The 20,482-nt window shown below is 41.6% G+C and overlaps 1 protein-coding gene across 4 annotated transcripts in view; it reads right to left on the bottom strand.

Moving 5' to 3' along the window:
• LOC140196362 (NACHT, LRR and PYD domains-containing protein 1a) overlaps positions 1 to 20,482 on the bottom strand; it is a 75,774-nt gene that overhangs the window by 6,764 nt on the left and 48,528 nt on the right. For 3 of the 4 annotated variants that reach the window (XM_072255432.1, XM_072255435.1, XM_072255434.1), the window contains 8 exons: positions 20,422 to 20,474; positions 20,109 to 20,326; positions 19,324 to 19,577; positions 19,011 to 19,145; positions 12,052 to 12,190; positions 9,943 to 9,996; positions 8,331 to 8,420; positions 5,311 to 5,595 (listed from right to left, as the gene is read on the bottom strand). In XM_072255432.1, the coding sequence (XP_072111533.1) occupies positions 5,311 to 5,595; positions 8,331 to 8,420; positions 9,943 to 9,996; positions 12,052 to 12,190; positions 19,011 to 19,145; positions 19,324 to 19,577; positions 20,109 to 20,326; positions 20,422 to 20,474 (1,228 nt within the window). The remainder of the gene's footprint in view (positions 1 to 5,310; positions 5,596 to 8,330; positions 8,421 to 9,942; positions 9,997 to 12,051; positions 12,191 to 19,010; positions 19,146 to 19,323; positions 19,578 to 20,108; positions 20,327 to 20,421; positions 20,475 to 20,482) is intronic. The other variant, XM_072255433.1, reaches the window with a different exon arrangement.

Below are 20,482 nucleotides of genomic sequence, written 5' to 3'. Positions count from 1 at the left end.
TACAAAAAGGGGCTGCTTCACAGATTCAGTGTCCTTGTTTCATCCTGACCTCTAACACCATCTGTATGGAGGATGCATCTTTTCCTGCTACTCTTCTTTAATACTTAACTCTAAAACTCTCTGTATGGAGGATGTATTGTTTCCTGCGACTCTAGTTTCATCCTGAGCTCTCATACAGTCTGTATGGAGGATGCATCTTTTCCTGCTACTCTTCTTTCATCCTGACCCCAAACACCATCTGTATGGAGGATGCTTCTCTTACAGCTGCTCTTGCTTCATCCTGACCTTTAACACCGTCTCAATGGAGGCTGCATCTTTTCCTGTTACTCTTATTACATCCTGACATCTAACACCATCTGTACGGAAGATGCATCTTTTCCTGCTACTCCTGTTTCAACCTGACATCTAACACTGTCTGTGTGGAGAATGGAAGTTTTCCTGCTACACTTGTTTCATCCTGACGTCTAATACCGTCTGTATGCAGCATGCATCTTTTCCTGCGACTCTTGTTTCATCCTGACCTCCAACACGGTCTGTATGGAGGATGCTTTTTGTCCTGTTACTCCTGTTTCATCCTCACCTCTGACACCGTCTGTATAGAGGATGCATCTTTTCCTGCTGCTGTTGCTTCAGCCTGAACTCTAACACCCTTTGTATGGATGATGCATCTTTCGCTGCTACTCTTCTTTCATCCTGACCCTGAACACCATCTGTATTCAGGATGCATCTTTTTCTGTTACTCTTGTTTCATCCTGACCTCTAACACCGTCTGGATAGAGGATGCATTTTTTCCCTCTACTTTTGCTTCAGCCTGACCTCTAACATCATCTGTATAGAGGATGAATCATTTCCTGCTTCTCCTGTTTCATCCTGACCCATAACACCGTCCGTATGCATGATGCAACTTTTCCTGCTGTGCTTGTTTCATCCTGACGTGTAATACCTTCTGACTGCAGGATGCATGTTTCCCTGCTATTCTTGTTACATCCTGACGTCTAACACTGTCTGTAGGGAAGATGCATCATTTCCTGCTATTCCTGTTTCATCCTGACATCTAACATCATCAGCGTGGAGAATGGAACTTGTCCTGCTACACTTGTTTCATCCTGACGTCTAATACCGTCTGTATGCAGCATGCATCTTTTTCTGCTTGTCTTGTTTCATCTTGACCTCTAACACGGTCCGTATGGAGGATGCATCATTTCCTGCTTCTCCTGTTTCATCCTGACCCATAACACCATCCGTATGCATGACGCAACTTTTCCTGCTATTCTTGTTTCATCCTGACATCTAATACCGTCTGTATGCAGCATGCATCTTTTCCTGCTACTCTTGTTACATCCTGACCCCTGACACCATCTGTATGGAAGATGCATCTTTTACAGCAGCTTTTGCTTCATCATGACCTCTAACACTCTCTATGGAGGATGCATCTTTTCCTGCTACTCTTGTTTCTTCCTGACCTCTAAGACCGTCTGTATGGACAATGCTTCTTTTCCTGCGGCTCTTGGTTAATCGTGACGTCCGACGCCGTCTGCATGGATGATGCATCTTTTCCTGATACTCCTGTTTCATCCTGACCTCTAGTATTGGCTGTATAGAGAATGCATGGTTTCCTGCTACTCTTGTTTAATCCTGATCTCTAACACTGTCTGTATCAAGGATGCATCTTTTCCTGCTCCTCCTGTTTGATCCTGATATCTAACACTGTCTCTATGGAGGATGCATCCTTTCCTGCTACTCTTGTTTCATCCTGACCTCTTACACCGCCTGTATGGAGGATTGAAAAACGCAAACACGAGGAAATCTGCAGGTGCTGGAATTTCAAGCAACACACATAAAAATTGCTGGTGAACGCAGCAGGCCAGGCAACATCTATAGGAAGAGGTACAGTCGATGTTTCAGGCCGAGACCCTTCGTCAGGACTAACTGAAAGAAGAGATGGCAAGAGATTTGAAATTGGGAGGGGGAGAGGGAGATCTGAAATGATAGGAGAAGACAAGAGGGGGAGGGATGGAGCCAAGAGCTGGACAGGTGATTGGCAAAAGGGATATGAGTGGATCATGGGACAGGACGCCTAGGGAGAAAGAAAAGGGGGAGGGGGGAAGCCCAGAGGATGGGCAAGGAGTATAGTGAGAGGGACAGAGGGAGAAAAAGGAGAGAGAGAGAAAAAAATAAATAAGTAAATAACGGATGGGGTACGAGGGGGAGGTGGGGTATTAGCGGAAGTTTGAGAAGTCAATGTTCGTGCCATCAGGTTGGAGGCTACCCAGATGGAATATAAGGTGTTGTTCCTCCAACCTGAGTGTGGCTTCATCCTTACAGTAGAGGAGGCCGTGGATAGACATATCAGAATGGGAATGGGACGTGGAATTAAAATGTACAGTCACTGGGAGATCCTGCTTTCTCTGGCGGACAGAGCGTAGGTGTTCAGCGAAACAGTCTCCCAGCCTGCGTTGGGTCTCGCCAATATACAGAAGGCCACATCGGGAGCACCGGACACAGTATATCATCCCAACCGACTCACAGGTGAAGTGTCGCCTCACCTGGAAGGACTGTCTGGGGCCCTGAATGGTGGTGAGGGAGGAAGTGTAAGGGCATGTGTAGCACTTGTTCCGCTTACAAGGATAAGTGCTGGGAGGGAGATCGGTGGGAAGGGATGGGGGGCACGAATGGACAAGGGAGTCGCGTAGGGAGAGACCCCTGCGTAAAGTGGGGGGGGGAGGGAAAGATGTGCTTAGTGGTGGGGTCCCATTGGAAGTGGCAGAAGTTACGGAGAATTATATGTTGGACCTGGAGGCTGGTGGGGTGGTAGGTGAGGACCAGGGGAACCCTATTCCTAGTGGGTGGCGGGTGGATGGGGTGAGAGCAGATGTGCGTGAAATGGGGGAGATGCGTTTGAGAGCAGAGTTGATGGTGGAAGAAGGGTAGCCCCTTTCTTTAAAAAAGGAGGACATCTCTTTCGTCCTGGAATGAAAAGCCTCATCCTGAGAGCATATGCGGCGGAGACGTAGGAATTGCGAGAAGGGGATGGCATTTTTGCAAGAGACAGGGTGAGAAGAGGAATAGTCCAGATAGCTGTGAGAGTCAGTAGGCTTATAGTAGACATCAGTAGATAAGCTGTCTCCAGAGATAGAGACAGAAAGATCAAGAAGGGGGAGGGAGGTGTCAGAAATGGACCAGGTAAACTTGAGGGCAGGGTGAAATTTGGAGGCAAAGTTAATGAAGGCAATGAGCTCAGCATGCGTGCAGGAAGCAGTGCCAATGCAGTCGTCGATGTAGCGAAGGAAAAGTGGGGGACAGATACCAGAGTAGGTTCGGAACATAGATTGTTCCACAAACCCAACAAAAAGGCAGGCATAGCTAGGACCCATACGGGTGCCCACGGCTACACCTTTAATTTGGAGGAAGTGGGAGGAGCCAAAGGGGAAATTATTGAGAGTAAGGACTAATTCCGCTAGATGGAGCAGAGTGGTGGTAGAGGAGAACTGATTAGGTCTGGAATCCAAAAAGAAGCGGAGAGCTTTGAGACCTTCCTGTTGGGGGATGGAAGTATATAGGGACTGGACATCCATGGTGAAAATAAAGCAGTGGGGGCCAGGGAACTTAAAATCATCGAAAAAATTCAGAGCGTGAGAAGTGTCATGAACATAGGTAGGAAGAGATTGAACAAGGGGGGATAAAGTTGTGTCGAGGTATGCAGAAATGAGTTTGGTGGCAGGAGCAAGCTGAGACAATAGGTCGGCCAGGACAGGCAGGTTTGTGGATCTTGGGTAGGAGGTAGAAATGGGAAGTGCGAGGTGTGGGAACTATAAGGTTGGTAGCAGTGGATGGGAGATCCCCTGAGTGCATGAAATTGGTGATGGTGTGGGAGACAATGGCCTGGTGTTCCTTAGTGGGGTCATTATCGAGGGGTAAATAAGACAAGGTATCCGCGAGTTGTTGCCGTGCCTCGGCATGGTAGAGGTCAGTACGCCAGACTACAACAGCACCCCCCTTATCGGCGGGTTTTAAAAGTAAGGTTAGGATTATTGCAGAGGGAGTGGAGAGCAGAGCGTTCGGAAGGAGTGAGGTTGGAATGGGAACAAGGTGCGGTGAAGTCGAGACAGTTGATGTCCCATTGGCAGTTAGCAATAAAGAGATCCAGAGCAGGCAGAAGACCAGAGCGGGGTGTCCATGAAGAGGAGGAGGGTTGAAGACAGGAGAAGGGGTCATCGGTGGGAGTGTCCTTGCCAAAGAAGTAGGTTTGAAGACGGAGCCGGCGGAAGAAGAGTTCAGCGTCACGGCGAACTCAGAACTCCTTGAGGTGTTGGCGAAGGGGGACAAAGATGAGGCCCTTACTGAGGACAGAGCGCTCTGCCTCAGAGAGTGGATGGTCGGAGGGGATGGTAAAGACCCGGCACGGATGAGAACTATGAGAGCTGGCATCAGAGGGGGGAGGGGGAGGGAGGCTGGTGGTGTCAGTGGAGGGGGGAGGGTTGGGGTGAGAGGAAGAAAGAGCCTCTGAGAGCCCAGGAGTAGATGATGGAATGTCAGGGAGATGGGGTTGCACAGTGGTGGTGGGGGAAGGGGAGACTGGAGTCACAATAGCAGCATGAGAAGACCCGGCCTGGAGTTCAAGGCTGGAATCTCTTCTTTCAGTTAGTCCTGATGAAGAGTCTCGGCCCGAAACGTCGACTGTACCTCTTCCTATAGATGCTGCCTGGCCTGCTGTATGGAGGATGCATCTTTTCTTGCTACTCTCATTTAATCCTAACCTCTGACACCGTCTGTACGGAGAATGCATCTTTTCCTGCTACTCTTGGTTTCTACAGAGTGTTTCGCTTTCCTCCCACACCCGAAGGTTTTGTAGTAGGTTAACTGGCCACTGTAAATTGCCCCCCTTGAGTTTTTGAGAATTGATGCAAAGGTGGGGATAATAAACTCAGAATAGTGCAACTAATAGTGTAAAGCGGTGTTTGACAGTCAGCATGCACTTGGTGGGTTGAAACGCCCTTTTCCAGGGTGTATGACTCTTTGATTTGGCCCTTCACACTGATACCTGCTCAGTGGAGTTAACTATTCCAATTAAAAGAGGGATAACATCTGTGTACTTAATAAGATTATAAATAAAAATCTATTCTATGATCCCTAAATGCATTGCTTTTGTGTTGAAACATTATAGGAAATTTTAAAAGGGGGGAAGAAAAACTCCAATTTTCCTTGCTGTCATTTCTTAAGATCACTAATTGACAGTCAGAATAATTCCTCTTATATAATAACATTATATTATATTTCAAGGAATTCACAAAAGTACACATTCACACGTACCTTCCAGAACATTCCGGGCTTCACATGAAATATCAGCATCGAAGAGTTTATTATGGAGATTGGATGGAGTTGCATTGTTCAGTTCTTTATTCTTCCATATTTGCAACATGCTAAATTTCTGCATTGTAGGGTTTTCATGTTCTTCTCTAATTTTTGAAATATCCTGGTATTCCAGATCAAGATATCTTATGGCGATAACTTGCCAGTTACTCCCTAGTTTTTCAGCCAACTGCATTAACTGCTTATCCGTCATGTTGTTATTCTTTTTGCAGGTTAGTCCATCTACTATAAAAAAAAAAGGCAGATAGAAATGAAATGGCAATGAGCAAGCTGTTTGCAAAACTTTAATAAACACTTGAGTTTCATCATAATCACACACCATGTAACTGGGGGCCTTACTGTTGGCCTTTCACTTTAGGATTAGTGTAGATTAGATTTTTATTCATGGCCATACCGTGGAGAAACTAACAAACATGTAATCGCATTGGACTACTGTTATTAAATGCTGCACAATATGCTAAGATGTTTTACATACTGATAATAGACACATGGATTGGGAAAAAAGGGATTTTTCTCAGTATTACAGGTATTGTCTCTCGCGCTCTGGCTATTCACAGACGAACGACCTACATTAGTTACCTGTTTTCGCTAACAGAAGGTGTTTTCACTGTTACAAGAAAAGGCAGCGCGCGCCCCGAGCAGCAAAGCTCCTCCCCCAGAACTGCATTCTAGCCGGCTTAAACACACGCCTGTGAGCATCCTTTAGCAAGATGAATTCTAAGGTATCGGTAAAGCCTAGAAGAGCTCGTAAGGGTGTTACACTTAGCGTAAAACTAGACATAATTAAGCGTTTCGATCGTGGTGAACGAAGTAAGGACAAAGTGAGTTTGGCTTGTGGAAGCTTACGAAGATGATGTTGAAGAGGTTTTGGCATCCCATGACCAAGAACTGATAGATGATGAGCTGATGCAACTGGAAGAGAAAAGGATAACAATCGAAACCGAATGCAGTAGCAAACAGATCGAAAGTGAATGAACTGAACGTGAAGCAACTGCATGAGATTTTCGCTGCAATTGACAATAATCATTGCAGAAAAGTACGACTTTAATTTTGAAAGGGTATGTAGCTTTAGGGCATATTTGCAGGATGGTTTGAGTGCTTACAAAGAACTGTATGACAGAAAAATGTGCGAGGGTCAGCAGTCAAGCATAGTCATTTTTCAAGCCTTCCGCATCAGCCACAGCAGACGACGAACCTCGACCTTCGACATCGAGGCAGGCAGACGTAGAAAAAGATGACCTGCCTGCCCTGATGGAAACATACGATGATGAGATGGCAGCCCAGTGTCCCACCACCCCAACCCCCGGGCCGCGAACCGATACATTGTCGTGGAGAATGCAGGGGTAGCCAGGACACACCCAACACATCTTTAAGAAAAAAGCTGAAATAAACAAGTTAATTAATTAGGTGCCCAGATCACAGGCGACACAATCAGCAATCGCCTCTGATCTGGGCCGACATTTACGTGCCAGGTGGCACCTAATTAATTAGCTTGTTTATTTTGGCTTTTTTCTTAAAGATGTGCTGGGTGCGTCCCGGCTACCGCTGTACCCCTACATGCTTCACGGATCGGTATTGGTCTGCGGCCCGGAGGATGGGGACCACTGCACCACCCCAACCTCCGACGACTCAGCCTAACACACCATCATCAGTGTGCTTGGCGCTGTCTTCCCAATTTCGATAAGTGATACTACACTGTACATACACTATTTCTACTTTATATAGGCTGTGTATTTTTATGCGTTATTTGGTACGATTTGGCAGCTTCGTAGCTTAAAGGTTACTGGAGAGTGATTTTGCTGAGAGCACTTGCTCTGTGTTTCTGCCGAGAATGCTTGCGTGAGATTTTCGCTACGGAGAAAAGTGCGGCAATGATTGTAGAAAAGTATTTCTACATTATATAGGCTGTGTATTTATCATATCATTCCTGCTTTTACTATATGTTACTGTTATTTTATGTGTTATTTGGCATGATTTGGTAGGTTATTTTTTGTGTCTGCGAACGCTCATAAATTTTTCCCATATAAATAAATGGTAATTGCTTCTTCACTTTACGACATTTTGGCTTACGAAGCATTTCATAGGAACGCTCTACCTTCAGATGGCGGGGGAAACCTGTATTCCTAAATTTGCTTATGATGTGAATAGGGAGGACGATGTAATGAGGCTTTACGGGGATATAGAGAAGTTGAGTGAGTGGGCAAGAACATGGCATTTGATTTGTAATGGGAAAATGTGAAGTTTTCCACTTTGGTGGATAAAAATAGAGAGAGTGTGAGTATTTTTTAAAATGAGAGAATGGGTAATGTTGATAGTCATAGGTCACTGAAAGCCAGCATGAAGATACAGTATGTTTCCTTTATTACAAGGCGATTTGCACGAGTGCAGACAGCTTACTGCAACTATATCCAGTGTTGAGGAGACTTCATCTCGAGTTCTGAGTACAGTTTTGGACACCTTACTGTAACGATATATTTGCTATTGAGAAAGTGTAGTGAAGATTCATTAGATTAATTCCTGGGATGGAGGATTTGCCATATGAGGAGAGATGCATCAGATAAAAAAATGTGGTGCTGAGTAAGAGAGGCTATGTGTCAGTAAGTCTTTGCTAAATACTATGCTTTGAAATTTCATCCCATCTTTCGAGGATATGAAATTAAAGATAACCAGCTCCATTCAAATTCATTATATACACAAAGAGAGGGCAAAAGATGTACAATATCAATTTCATCACTTTGTCAACTCACATAAAGCACTACCAAGCAAAGACATTGAAAGTGGTTGTAAAACAGCCACGAAAGTACTGTCTGTGTTTATCATCATGCTAGGTGCACTGATGATTTGAGAAGGTAAATTCAGTAATCAATAACTCAATATCAGGAGTTTTTTTCTTCCTCCAGTTTACTATGCAGTACATATAATGTTTAACTTCTGATCATATTTTAATTCCAGTGACTTACGAAGTACAATACCATTATCATCCCATCGTGGTTTTTTGACATGGTTATCTTCCACAAAGATTTCAGTGCTTGATTTTCGTCTCCTGTTTTCTGAAGGACAAAACAGAAATAATTATTTTGTACAAGTTTGATTGGCAATTTAGTTTCCGAAGAACAAGGAAATCCACAGCACCTTCACCATTATCCAAAGTTCTAAGGTGTTTCAAAGACCATTATCAAATAAAATTAATATTAACTCCAGATTATTCATCTCACTGGAACCCACAGTTTTGGTATTGTTTATAAATAATTCCTTTAAGACCATAAGACATAGGAGCAGAATTGGGCTATTTGGCTCATTGAACCTACTCCACAATTCCATCATGGCTGATTCATTTTTCCTTCCAGCCCCGATCTCCTGCCTTCTCCCCGTATCCCTTCATGCCCTGACCAATCACCCAGAAGTAAATACCCAAGAGTCATTTCTCTGCATTGGTTATAGAATACACACTTTTCCCTACCAGTCCATTGCTCTTCTGAAATAACTTAGTTTAAATCCACATTTCTTCTCTACCATGTACCACTGTCCATGCAAAATCTACCAATGCAAGTTGACTCACCACAATTTAATATGAGAGCCTCAGGCAGGCACAGGATTTGATTTTAAACTTCTCTGTATTCTGTTTATTGACTCATTTCTACCTCAGTAAAGAGTACAGTTGTCTATTTACAACTTCATCCTTAAAAATTTTAGTTCTGTTTTATGTCAGTCATTCTCCTCTGTCAGAAACCCTTAACAAGTTTATTTGCAGTTGCTCTGCCTAGTTGCACGTTTTGTTCAACTCAGTCTCTAATTGCCCCTTGTATTATAACTTACTTTGGTGTTAGACAGAGATAACAACAGAATATTCAACTTTCAGATGGAATATCCTGTGCAATTTACACCAACTCCAACAAGATTTACATTGTGGCCAAGCGGGAACAGAGGGAAAATTGGCTTAGAGAACAAGCAATTAGGGTTGTAAATGCTAGAATTGCATGGATGGATTGTCAGGACCACTTGGGCCCAATGGTACCATCTTGACTGCCTCCTTTCTGCCTTCTCCCCTTCCTTTTCCAGCCTTGCAGATTCTTCCAACATAACTGGCAGCCATAATTGCGTACTGTATTCACAATGGCAAAATTTGTAAGGGAACCGAAGACAACAGCAAATCTTGTTACCTGTTCCATTGGGTACAATAGTAGAATCGTTTCCTCTTGCTCTCATTTATGCTACTACATTTCATGCCCCACATTATTCATTGTATGCTTGAGCGTGGGAGTGACGGCATTATATCTAGCCCAGAGTCTAACCTGCTCTTGCTTAAGGTGCATTTCCCAGCAGAGTGCGATTACAGTGGGCAAGAAACTAGACTGGTGTGCATGCAGCACCATTGTCACAGGATTAATTTTAGGCAAAGGCTCAACTTAAGAATTCTTCCCTCTAAACCGACTGGAGACCTCTATTAGGATTGTGTCTTGTCAATAATACTATACAATAATCCATTTTCAGCCTTTTCTTTCTGGAGATGAACATCTTTTTGTGCACTAAAACCAATGTATTCCACAGTACACTGCCGTAGTAAAAACATACGTTTAACATCTCTTTGTTTGTCTTGTTCATTCTGCTTATAGTTTGCCCAGTCACCTGAAGAAACACAAAGATATTCATCTGATTAATAAGGAAAGGCTCTATGCATGCAATCTGAATGAATTAGCAAGCGTAAAAAAGCCACAAAATCAATGTTAAGTATAATGCAAACAAATAATATATATTATTACAACTTAATTCAATGTAAATATAAAAGAGAACTCAAAGGGAATGGATCTGGATTGTGTGGTAGAATCTCAACTAGGTTGAGATTCAGAGTTGAAAAGAGTAAAAAATATATATAAATCAAATAATTCTGAAATAATACTGTGACACAAGATTGGCCTGAGATAAAAGATTGGATGAAAATTGAATGATTAAAGACTATTGGAATTCTTAGAAAGAATGAGTTGAATTGGGAGAGGAAGCACCAAGTTGAATTGGCTTGAGTAGAATAAATTGAAGTTGGAGATTATTGAACATATTGACAGGTTGAGTCTGTGGTGAGGACTAAAATATAGAAGCAAGGATGTAATGTTGAGACTTTATAAAGCACTGGTGAGGCCTCTCTTGGAGTATTCTGTGCAGTTTTGGGCCCCTTATCTTAGAAAGGATGTGCTAAGACTGGAGAGAGTCAAAGGAGGTTCACGAAAATGATTCCCGGATTGAATGGCTTGTCATATGAAGAGCGTTTGATGACTCTGGCTAGTATTCCCTGGAATTTAGAAGAATGAAACCTCTCAAATGATAAAGTGGAAGTGGAGAGGATGTTCCCTATGGTGGGAGTGTCTAAGACCAGAAAACACTGTGTCAGTATAGAGGTGAGTCCTTTTAGAATGAAGGTGAGGAGGAATCACATTAGCCAGAGAGTGGTGAATCTGTGAAATTCTCTGCCACAGGCGCTGTGGAGGCCAAGTCTTTATGTATATTTAAGACAGAGGTTGATAGATTCTTGATTGATCAGGGCATGAAGGGATACAGGGAGAAGGCTGGAGATTGGGACTGAGGGGAAAATTGATCAGCCATGATGAAATGGTGAAGCAGATGCAAGAGTCAAAGGCGATTGCTAAGTCTCAGATGCTGGAACATAGAAGATGTGTGATATAGTAATAACAATCAAGAAATCAAAGTTTCAGGTTTGGGGACTGTTTGGTGAATTTCTTATTCAGATAAATTCTGTGAAATTATTTGGAGAACTGGCAAGTAGTCGTGCAGTTGCTTGTTAACATTCAACTTCAATGAAAAGGAAAACACCTATCGTTGAATTTAATCTGCTCATAAATTAGCTGCAAGGTGCTTTTCATGCCTCTCTGAACTCGTGTCCAAATACCTCAAATCCATTTTGATCCCTTTTGGTTTACTCCTTTCTTACCTACATATGCGACACTTCACATCCCCTCCATCACTTCAGTCATTTTCAGTTCCCTGGCCCGAAGTGCCTTACTTTCACTATGGATGTCCAATCCTTATGTGCTTCCATCAGAAAGGCCCTAAAGATCTCATCTTCTACCTGGACAACAGAGCTAACCTGTTTCCCTCCATCACCTGTCACCTGCTAGCATGTTCCCCTATCCTTCATCTTCCCCCACCTTCTTATTCTTGTTTCTATCTCCTTCCTTGCCAGTCTAATGAACGGTCTTGGCTCAAAGTGTCTTCATAGCTGATGAAGGGTCTCAGTCTGAAACATCAACTGTGCACATTTCCCTCCATTGGTACTGCATGACTTGACTGCATAGATGCTGCATGACTTACTGAATCCTCCAGCACGTTGTGTGTGTTGCTCAAGAATTCAAGAATCTCTTGTGTGTGAAACAAACAAGCTTGGTTCACAATTAAAATATCCAGAACAAGAGAAAATCTGCAGATGTTGGACATCTAAGCAACACATACCAAATGCTGGAGGAACTCCGCAGGCCAGACAAAATCTATGGAACAGAGTATAATCGATGTTTCGGGCCGAGAACCTTTATCAGGACCCTGATGAAGTGTCTTGGCCTGAAACACCACTATACTCTTTTCCATAGATGCTGCCTGGTCTGCTGAGTTCCTCCAGCAATTTTGTGTATGTTGTTAAAATATCTAGAGGTACATTTACATTTGGTAGACACTTACACTCCCGCAATTTTGAGGTCCATATCACTTCATCCGTCTCTTTGTCCATTAACTTCAGCTGAAGATCTTCCCGATGTTCTAAATATACTTCAAAGTAACTTTTACATTTAAAAGATGTCATATCCATGAATTCAATCTCCTAAAGAAACAAAAGATAATACTTTAACTAATTGAAAAAAAATTGTAACGTTTAATGGACAAGTAGCACGTGTACATGGACACATAACTTTTCCAAGCTGCATTGCCCTCTTTACCTAGAGTTAAGACTAATATTTTCCCACCAAAGTGCAAATATATTCTGAACATACAGGCATAATATTATCACAAAGGATGCAATAGAAAACTAAAGAGAGTTTGGAATTTATATGAAATTGCTGTTTCTTCAATGCCAAGGATAAATGGGAAGGAAATTAATTCTTCACCCCTCTATTGCTTGACAAACCTTAATAAAACCACACTGCATAGAATAGAAGGGGTATACACTATTCCCCTTGCCCATCCTCTGGGTTCCCCCCCTCCCCCTTTTCCTTCTCCCGAACCTCCTGTCCCATGATCCTCTCATATCCCTTTTGCCAATCACCTGTCCAGCTCTTGGCTCCATCTCTCTCCCTCCTGTCTTCTCCTATCATTTTGGATCTCCCCCTCCTCCTCCCACTTTCAAATCTCTTACTAGCTCTTCTTTTAGTTAATCCTGACGAAGGGTCTCGGCCCGAAACGTCGACTGTACCTCTTCCTAGAGATGCTGCCTGGCCTGCTGCGTTCACCAGCAACTTTTACGTGTGCTGCATAGAATAGTGTCATTTTATTTTAATGAGGGGAAAACACTTTTCCTGAACTTCTAAGTCTCCTTCCGTAATCAACAATTAAAATATTTCAGGCATGCTCCAGGCATAAGAATGCTTCCAATCGGAAGATTAAGGGTGAAAAATTGTGCACTACTGCAAGATTTATAAGCCTGAAGCAGCTCAGAGGCCTGGGCATCATCATATTTGTTCCTACTACAACTAAATAAGCTGGAGTATCCTAGTAATCATCTGCAGGGTGAAGAATAGTTGTATCTTTTCTGTAACAGGGTAAATGGTACAGAAGGTAGTCAGTCAGATGTCCAGAAGGTTGCAAGCTTACAGAACAAGTGCTTTAGTAAGAATAACTGGGACTGGCAAGGTAACATCTCACATACTGTACAGAAACTGTCCTAATCCCTAGCCACTGGCAGAGAAGAAATTAGGAGCACATGCAGCTTCAATCTATTTTCATTAACTTTGTGCTTGGATAATGGATTGTGACTTGACTTGAGGTTATTCTGCACCAGTTTTGAATCCATGAAAAAGTACCTATTGGAATATTAAAGTGAATTAAACAGTGGTTTCTTTTTTATTCTTCTTTTCTCAAGTTTCTCAGTCAATTTCCAACTAAAAGGCACTGGGCCCAATCAAGTGGATTGACAGCTGGTGGGCCTGCTGGGTTTACTGGCTACCAGCTGCTCGTGACTCAGTCCCTCTTTGGTTTCTGGGCATGTTCCACCAAAGGTGGAGCTCCAAGAGCTAGAGGTCAGATGCTGGAGAATCTGACCTTCTGCTCCTGCTGCTAAACTCACTATTAATCCCCACAGCAAAGCACTGATATGATCTGGGCACACTTCATATCTGGCCCTCCAGCTGTACAAGACATCAGGTGTATCAATGGCAGACACTTTCAAACAAATGGAGTTACCAACCCTGTGGCTAAAGGCAAGTGCAGGGAAGTTTGTGAATGATTTTATCTTTTACAAACTATTTTAAAATTTATTTTTAAAAAATTCAGTAAAATCTACTCAAATAACTTTTAAATAGAAACATATAAAATTATGAAAGGGATAGATGAGATAGAGGCAGGAAAGATGTTTCCACTGGTAGGTGAGACTAGAACTAGGGGACATAGCCTCAAGATTCAGGGGAGAAGATTTAGGATGGAGATGAGGAGAAACTGCTTTTTCCAGAGAGTGGTGAATCTGTGGAATTCTCTGCCCAATGAAGTAGTGGAGGGTACCTCAGTAAATATATTTAAGACGTGGTTGGATAGATTTTTGCATAGTACTGCAATTAAGCATTATGGGGAAAAGGCAGGTAGGTGGAGATGAGTCCATGGCCAGATCAGCCATGATCTTACTGAATGGTGGAGCAGGCTTGACAGGCCTTGATGGCCTGCTCCTGCTCCTACTTCTTATGTTCTTATGTTTTTAAATGTCTCCTTAGCTACAAACATTCCAAAACAGCAATGGACATTTCAGAGTGGGAGGTCTCTGTAATATACTTCATTTTATTTAGCGATTCAGCTTGGAACAGGCCCTTTCAGCCTAACAAACTGCATCGCCCAGTAACCTATCCACTTAATCACAGGACAATTTACAATGACCAATTAACCTACCAGCTGGTGTGCCTTTGGACTGTGGGAGGAAACTGGAGCAGCCAAAGGAAACCCACGTATTCTTGGAAAGGACGTACAAACTTTACGGACATCGTTGGAAATGAACTCCGAACTCCAACACCCCAAGTTGTAATAGTGTCCTGCTAACCTACGCTACCGTGCCTCCGTTTGGGGACACTCTGCCATGCAAGAAGATTCTTGAATGTTGGGGGCACAGGGGTGGACTTCATTCTGTGCATCTTCCATATCCAGAAAAGGCAAGTCTGGGTTGGAAATGCATCAAGGCTGGTGAGCCAAAGCAGTGATCTCTGATTCAGTGTTTCACTACATGAAACAGTTTCTTATGAAGGTGGCTCTATCTTGATAAAAAGGGCAAACCAATGATCCTGGATTGCTGTTACTCTTTGTTCATGGAAGTTGGCCTTGTAGCTGATTTGCAGCTACCCTAAGGGATAGTATTTGTTCTAACAATTCAATAGCTTGTTAGGACATTTGATGAAAATAAAGAGTGAACCAAGGAGTTAAATAGAGTTGAAGAGAGTCTGAGTTGAAAAAGCTAGACTTGTTGCATATAGCCAAAGGTCCTTTAAGATATCGCAACAGCTTTAAATGGCAATTCTTAATCTGATGTTGGCCAGAAAGAACTAAATTCTACAAATCAGCAAACAGGAAAGAGGCAAGGGCAGTGGAAACAGACTAAGATAAAGTATTTGTTCTTGCCAAGTGGTCGCAGAAATGGAAGTGGCCATTTTGTGAGACTTTTCTTGTGAACTTCATTTTGTGAACTGTTTGGTGAACTGGCTCTGGCTCTGGCTCAGGGATAACTTAATTAGAGCAACTGAACATGGACACAATGAGTTTATCCTGATGATCTGCTAAATCTGAGACCATTTTCAGATAAGAAACTCTCTATAATGTAAAATCACAGGCTTGTAGAAAGAACAGCATGAGACCGGTATTTAGCTGAACTGGTTGAACTGGTTTGAACTAGTATGAGTTAGAGAGAACAAAATAAATTACCTGTGGCACAAGTCAAGGGGAAAGAGCCATAAGCAACACTTGGGCCTTGGGCCAGATCCAATGAGAAGCTAATGCAGGTCAGTCAGATGAGCTTGAGCCAACAAAATTGAAAAATCATAGATTGATGTGATAACAAAATATTTTCTGCACCCTCTACAGAAGATATATCATTAAACTGAATGTGATGACCAGAAAAGCATGCAGTTCTCAAGCTATAGACTTCCAAATTCCAGCAAAACATCTCTGCTATTGATTTCTACACCTTGCATGTCATATGGGCAATTCTAATCACCTACATACACCAGCATCGCTCAATATCCTCACATAACCTTATATTTTGTAACTGTCCAGATGTATTGATTAAATATCATTTACTATTTTCTACTTAAAAGGACAACAATATTTAAATTTTCCTGTAGTCTCATTAGTTCCTCTTGCCTGTCAAACATTCGGCTATTTTTTGTATCATCTGCAACTGATTTTGGATCCAATTTACTACTCTCCTGTGAATCCTTCAACTTATTGGGACCTTGTCCAGAGCCTTTTCAAAATTCACACAAACAATACTAAATGAATTGCCCTCGTTGACTGTTCTTATCACTTCCTCAAAAAAATGGTCACAGTAATCAAACATAATCTTCCCATAACAAATCCATGCTGACTGCCCCTGATTAATCTGTGCCTTGCCAAATGAAATTCTATTTTCCCCTCCTGAATTAATTCCAATAATTTGCACAGCAGGCAAGTTCTGTTATTCTCCTTACAAGATATGGTCCAATATCAGCAGTCCTTCAATCATTTAACAACACACCTACAGCCATAGAGCATTGAAGAATTATAATCTGAGTCATTACAATTCCCTCCCTCACATCTTTTGACAATCTGGGATAAATTTCAATAAAGACCTGTTTATTTTAAGGATGCTACTTAGTAGTTCTGCTTTTGCTGTGTTTATCCAACCAGTATTTCATACTCATTCTCCTTAATTATATCATGAGGCTGTGATGATGGCTGCCCAGTAATCATTAAGAACTGTTCCCACATTCTTTGTCTCCACATATTGGTTATCTTGCTGTCGCTGATGGGCCCTACTCTTTCATTTTGCTCTTGCTTTCACTGATTTATATTACTATAAAATCCCGTTACGCTACAACTTTACCTCATTGTTCCCTGTTCTCATGGTTGTGACAACGTAGCTCAGCATGGTGCAATCTTTGCAGGTAGTTCTCGAAGGAACATATACAAGTTATAGGGGAAACTGCAACTGGATGTTCCAATGATGTGGTGAGAGGCAATGTGAGAATATTCCCAGGAGATCAGAATCTGGTCAGGCTATTCATGCAAGTGTTTGCAACAGATGTCTTCTTCATGTAGTGGAGCCAAGGAAACCCTACAGGTACTCAGCCAGGCACTCCTGGTAGTAATATTTCTGTACTGATAAGAATATGGCATTTGAATGCTTGCACTTTGGGAATGTAGATGGAAAATCAGATGAAGAATCACTTCTTAAATATCAAGTTTGTAGACCTTCGCGATAGACTAGCAAGCAGTGAACTGAGAGATGCAGTATGAATAAGCAGCAGCAGCAGCCTTGAAAGAACCAGAGGCTAAAAAGCTGAGGATGCCCTGTGTTGGGTTGCACTGGATTTTAATCATCTGTTACAAACTATGCCTGAAATATACTTCCATTGAAGCCAATGGGTGACCACTCCACCGTGTCTAATTTCACCGTCCCATAGTTTGGCTAATGGGGTAAAAAGTACTTCAATTGAACGTACATTGTTTCCTTGTATCAGCAGTTATAATTCTCGCCTTTAGTGTCTTTCAACTAATTTAGTATAAACACAAATCACAATTGTCTACATTAAGGAGATAATTATAGCTCGCATATTGGCAGCAATGGTGAGGGGGAGATTGGATCCAAAAAGAAATTATTTTTGTTCTGCATGTAACAAGCCTTGGAAAATTGATGTCTTCACTCAAAGGCTAAGAACAAAGTGGAATTTTAAACATGTAAACACTGTATAATGGAAGGGTGAAATAGAATAAGCAAGCTATCTAAACCAACATATGAACAATTTCACTAAAATGAATATACACAAGGGACTTTTAATACAGAATCTGAACAAAAGTGTGCAATTATGTGCTTTCAAAAATAAAATCCTTCTGCAAATGCAATCCTGGTTATGAACAGCACATTAAATCTAATTGTAGGGCAATATAAATATATGGTTTATAACCAAAACAAACGTGTTTGATCTTTGCCTATTACAGTCCGAAATGATAAACATCTGATTTACAAAATGTTGCTAAACCATCCCAAATTAGTTATAACTCAGGTGACACAGATTTCTCTGCATCAATAGTTGATGGCCCAGCACACGAGCAAATAATTTAGGTCAATGCTTCAGTTCAATGGTGAAGGAGTATTCTCAAGTCCCTTCTACATTTTCATTTGGACGTTAAAAATTTCATGGCACTATTCTTGGTGTTGCAGCCAGTATAATTCCTTAATCAACAAGTCCATAAATGTACAGTTATCTCCCTGCTGTTTGAGGCACTTTTTTTTTACCCCTTTACCATTACTTGTTGCATTTTGCGATATCTCAACAATGACCACACTTTAAATTTCACACAAATAGCTTTGGGCATGAAGGCATCATATTAATGCAAATTCCTGCGTTCGTCTCTCCCTCTAAGATGGAATATTTCTTAAGCTATAACAAAAACAATTAACAGAATGATACGCCTACAACCACTGAAAATATTTAAGAGCAGCCTTAATTTAAATATTGTTTTTCCTGTTTTCCACTATCAGTATTTTTGGTTGTTTGCTTTAATAAGATTTTTTTGGGGACAATAAAACTAACATAGTTTCAATATAATATTCTAGATCATAATTCTGGAGAAGAGAACTATGCTGAAAGGTTGTGTTCAGCTTGTTGGTATAATGTAAATGAATAATACATATATTTATTGGGGTGTCCAGGGAGCTGGAGCACCACTGGTGAAGGGGCTTGTTGTGTCCATTCTGGGACAGCTCATTCACCTTTGGACCCCACCAGACACTCAGCTCTCATCTGTGGCTCCAGTAGCTGTTAGCATGCAGCAGCAGCCACTCCGACAGGGCGGCCTCATACCCCGGTGAGATAGGGACATGCCTACCCTAGCAAGTGAAGTCAGCTCCGGTGGACTGGGCGGAGGAGATCAACAGAGAGATCCAAAAGGCCAGGAGGGAGGTTCTCTAACACTTTGTGGCGAGCAAAGGGCATGACAAGGCACAGAAGTCAGGGGCATTAACTGCAACCAAGGAAGACCCCGGTTGTGTCAACTGTTTGTACCACTGGACCTGGACTTCCAAGGTCAAGAGAGTGGAAATGATCCAGTGCAATGGCTTTTCCGCTTTAAAAACCCTTCCTGCACAGGTCTCCTGACAGCCGACCAACAGGTGCATATACTGTACTATATATAGATATGGAAGCCTGCATGCAAATCATTTGGAAAAGGGGCTATAATCATTCACTACAATGTACCTCAGGAATTATCTCAGCATGTGGTTCACCCAAGAGTCGATATGTTTTGCCATTGGTCAGCTTTTTGCAGCAAGCTGAGGGTTTATCAATTCTTACTGATTTTTGTTTTGCATGTTTCTCTGCCTTGATGATGTCCTGAAAATGAACAAGAATTCACACTTTTTAAATTACTTTATATTTCCATCAATGATTAATTAATAGTTTCATTCATTTACGACTGAAATGTTATTGTATCTTAACAGAAATTAGATCTTACCAAAAACATATAACTTGTAAAGATGGTATCAGTGAACAGGGTTAGAATTGTTCATACCTTAATTACTGAATCATTGTTTGCTGCCATATACACATGAAACAGTAGGGATTGGTGGTCATTAATGATTTTGTAGATCAGCACAACACCGTGATGTTGAATATCCGGGGAAGTGGTCTGAAATATTGGTCCCACAGGTGACAGAGAACTCACATTCCACTGAACGTGTGTTGTTGAATGATCAGTAATCGGCTCTATTTCACCCTTCTGGTCCTTTATGTGTAGAATTTTAAATTTTAAATCAGGTAAGTGATCTGTTAAAAAAGGGATAAAAATATAAAAAGATAAAACATGTTATAGATCAATCTGAGTACAATGGTCCTAATAAAGCATCATAATCCCACTCTCACTCATTTAGGAGAAGCATACTTCCCAGAAAATAGAGGACTGAAAATTTGAGGCCATCAAGCTTTGCCAATGTATCATTAAGTTTAGGGCTTATACAGCTCCTACAAACACATAATTCAATTGCAATACAAGAATCATAAAAATTTCAAAAAATGAAGATAGCAATATTGTTTTCAAATTCTAACACTCAGATTTTGGGGCATACGATTTAAAATTTTTGCAATCCTTGCAACTCTAATACGTCATAGAACAGACTATAATCAAGTTCATGGATGGATGTATCATTGCTGTTTTCTGCCATCCAAAATTATTGACATTGTAAAGTGAGCTTATTGTGCCACCTGGTGGAGTATAATGTGAAGTTCAGCAGCAAAGTTTGCAAACAGCAGTTTCAGAAAATGCCACAATTAATTAGCACAACAAAAAAATGCTCTTACTTGCTAAGCAGAGGGAATGAGGGAAATGAATGCTTTTTATTAATGTTGGATCACTCTTCACTTCAAACAGTGGGCCACAAAGTTTCCAGTTGTCTTTCAGAAATGCGTCGTATTTGTACCAGGACAGAATTGAGTAAACAATGTCAACTTTTTCTGTCACTTCAAATACCAGGCCAGTGGTAACACACTGATAGGTTCCTTCATGGTCCAATTTTAAACTGTATTTGTAACAAAAGATAAAGAAATATTAATTAAAATTGGCTTCTGGCAAACATTCTGTGCTATGTATCCAAGATTTGAGAAACATACTTACCAGAAACGTTCCTCTGAGATTTGTCTTGGTGTTACTTGTTCAAAGTTTTGATTCTGTAGAG

The sequence above is a fragment of the Mobula birostris genome, chromosome 4 (genome assembly GCF_030028105.1).
Source record: "Mobula birostris isolate sMobBir1 chromosome 4, sMobBir1.hap1, whole genome shotgun sequence".
NCBI lineage: Eukaryota > Metazoa > Chordata > Chondrichthyes > Myliobatiformes > Myliobatidae > Mobula > Mobula birostris.
The sequence above is the reverse complement of the archived record's forward strand: the minus strand, read 5'-3'. Positions and strand labels throughout refer to the sequence as shown.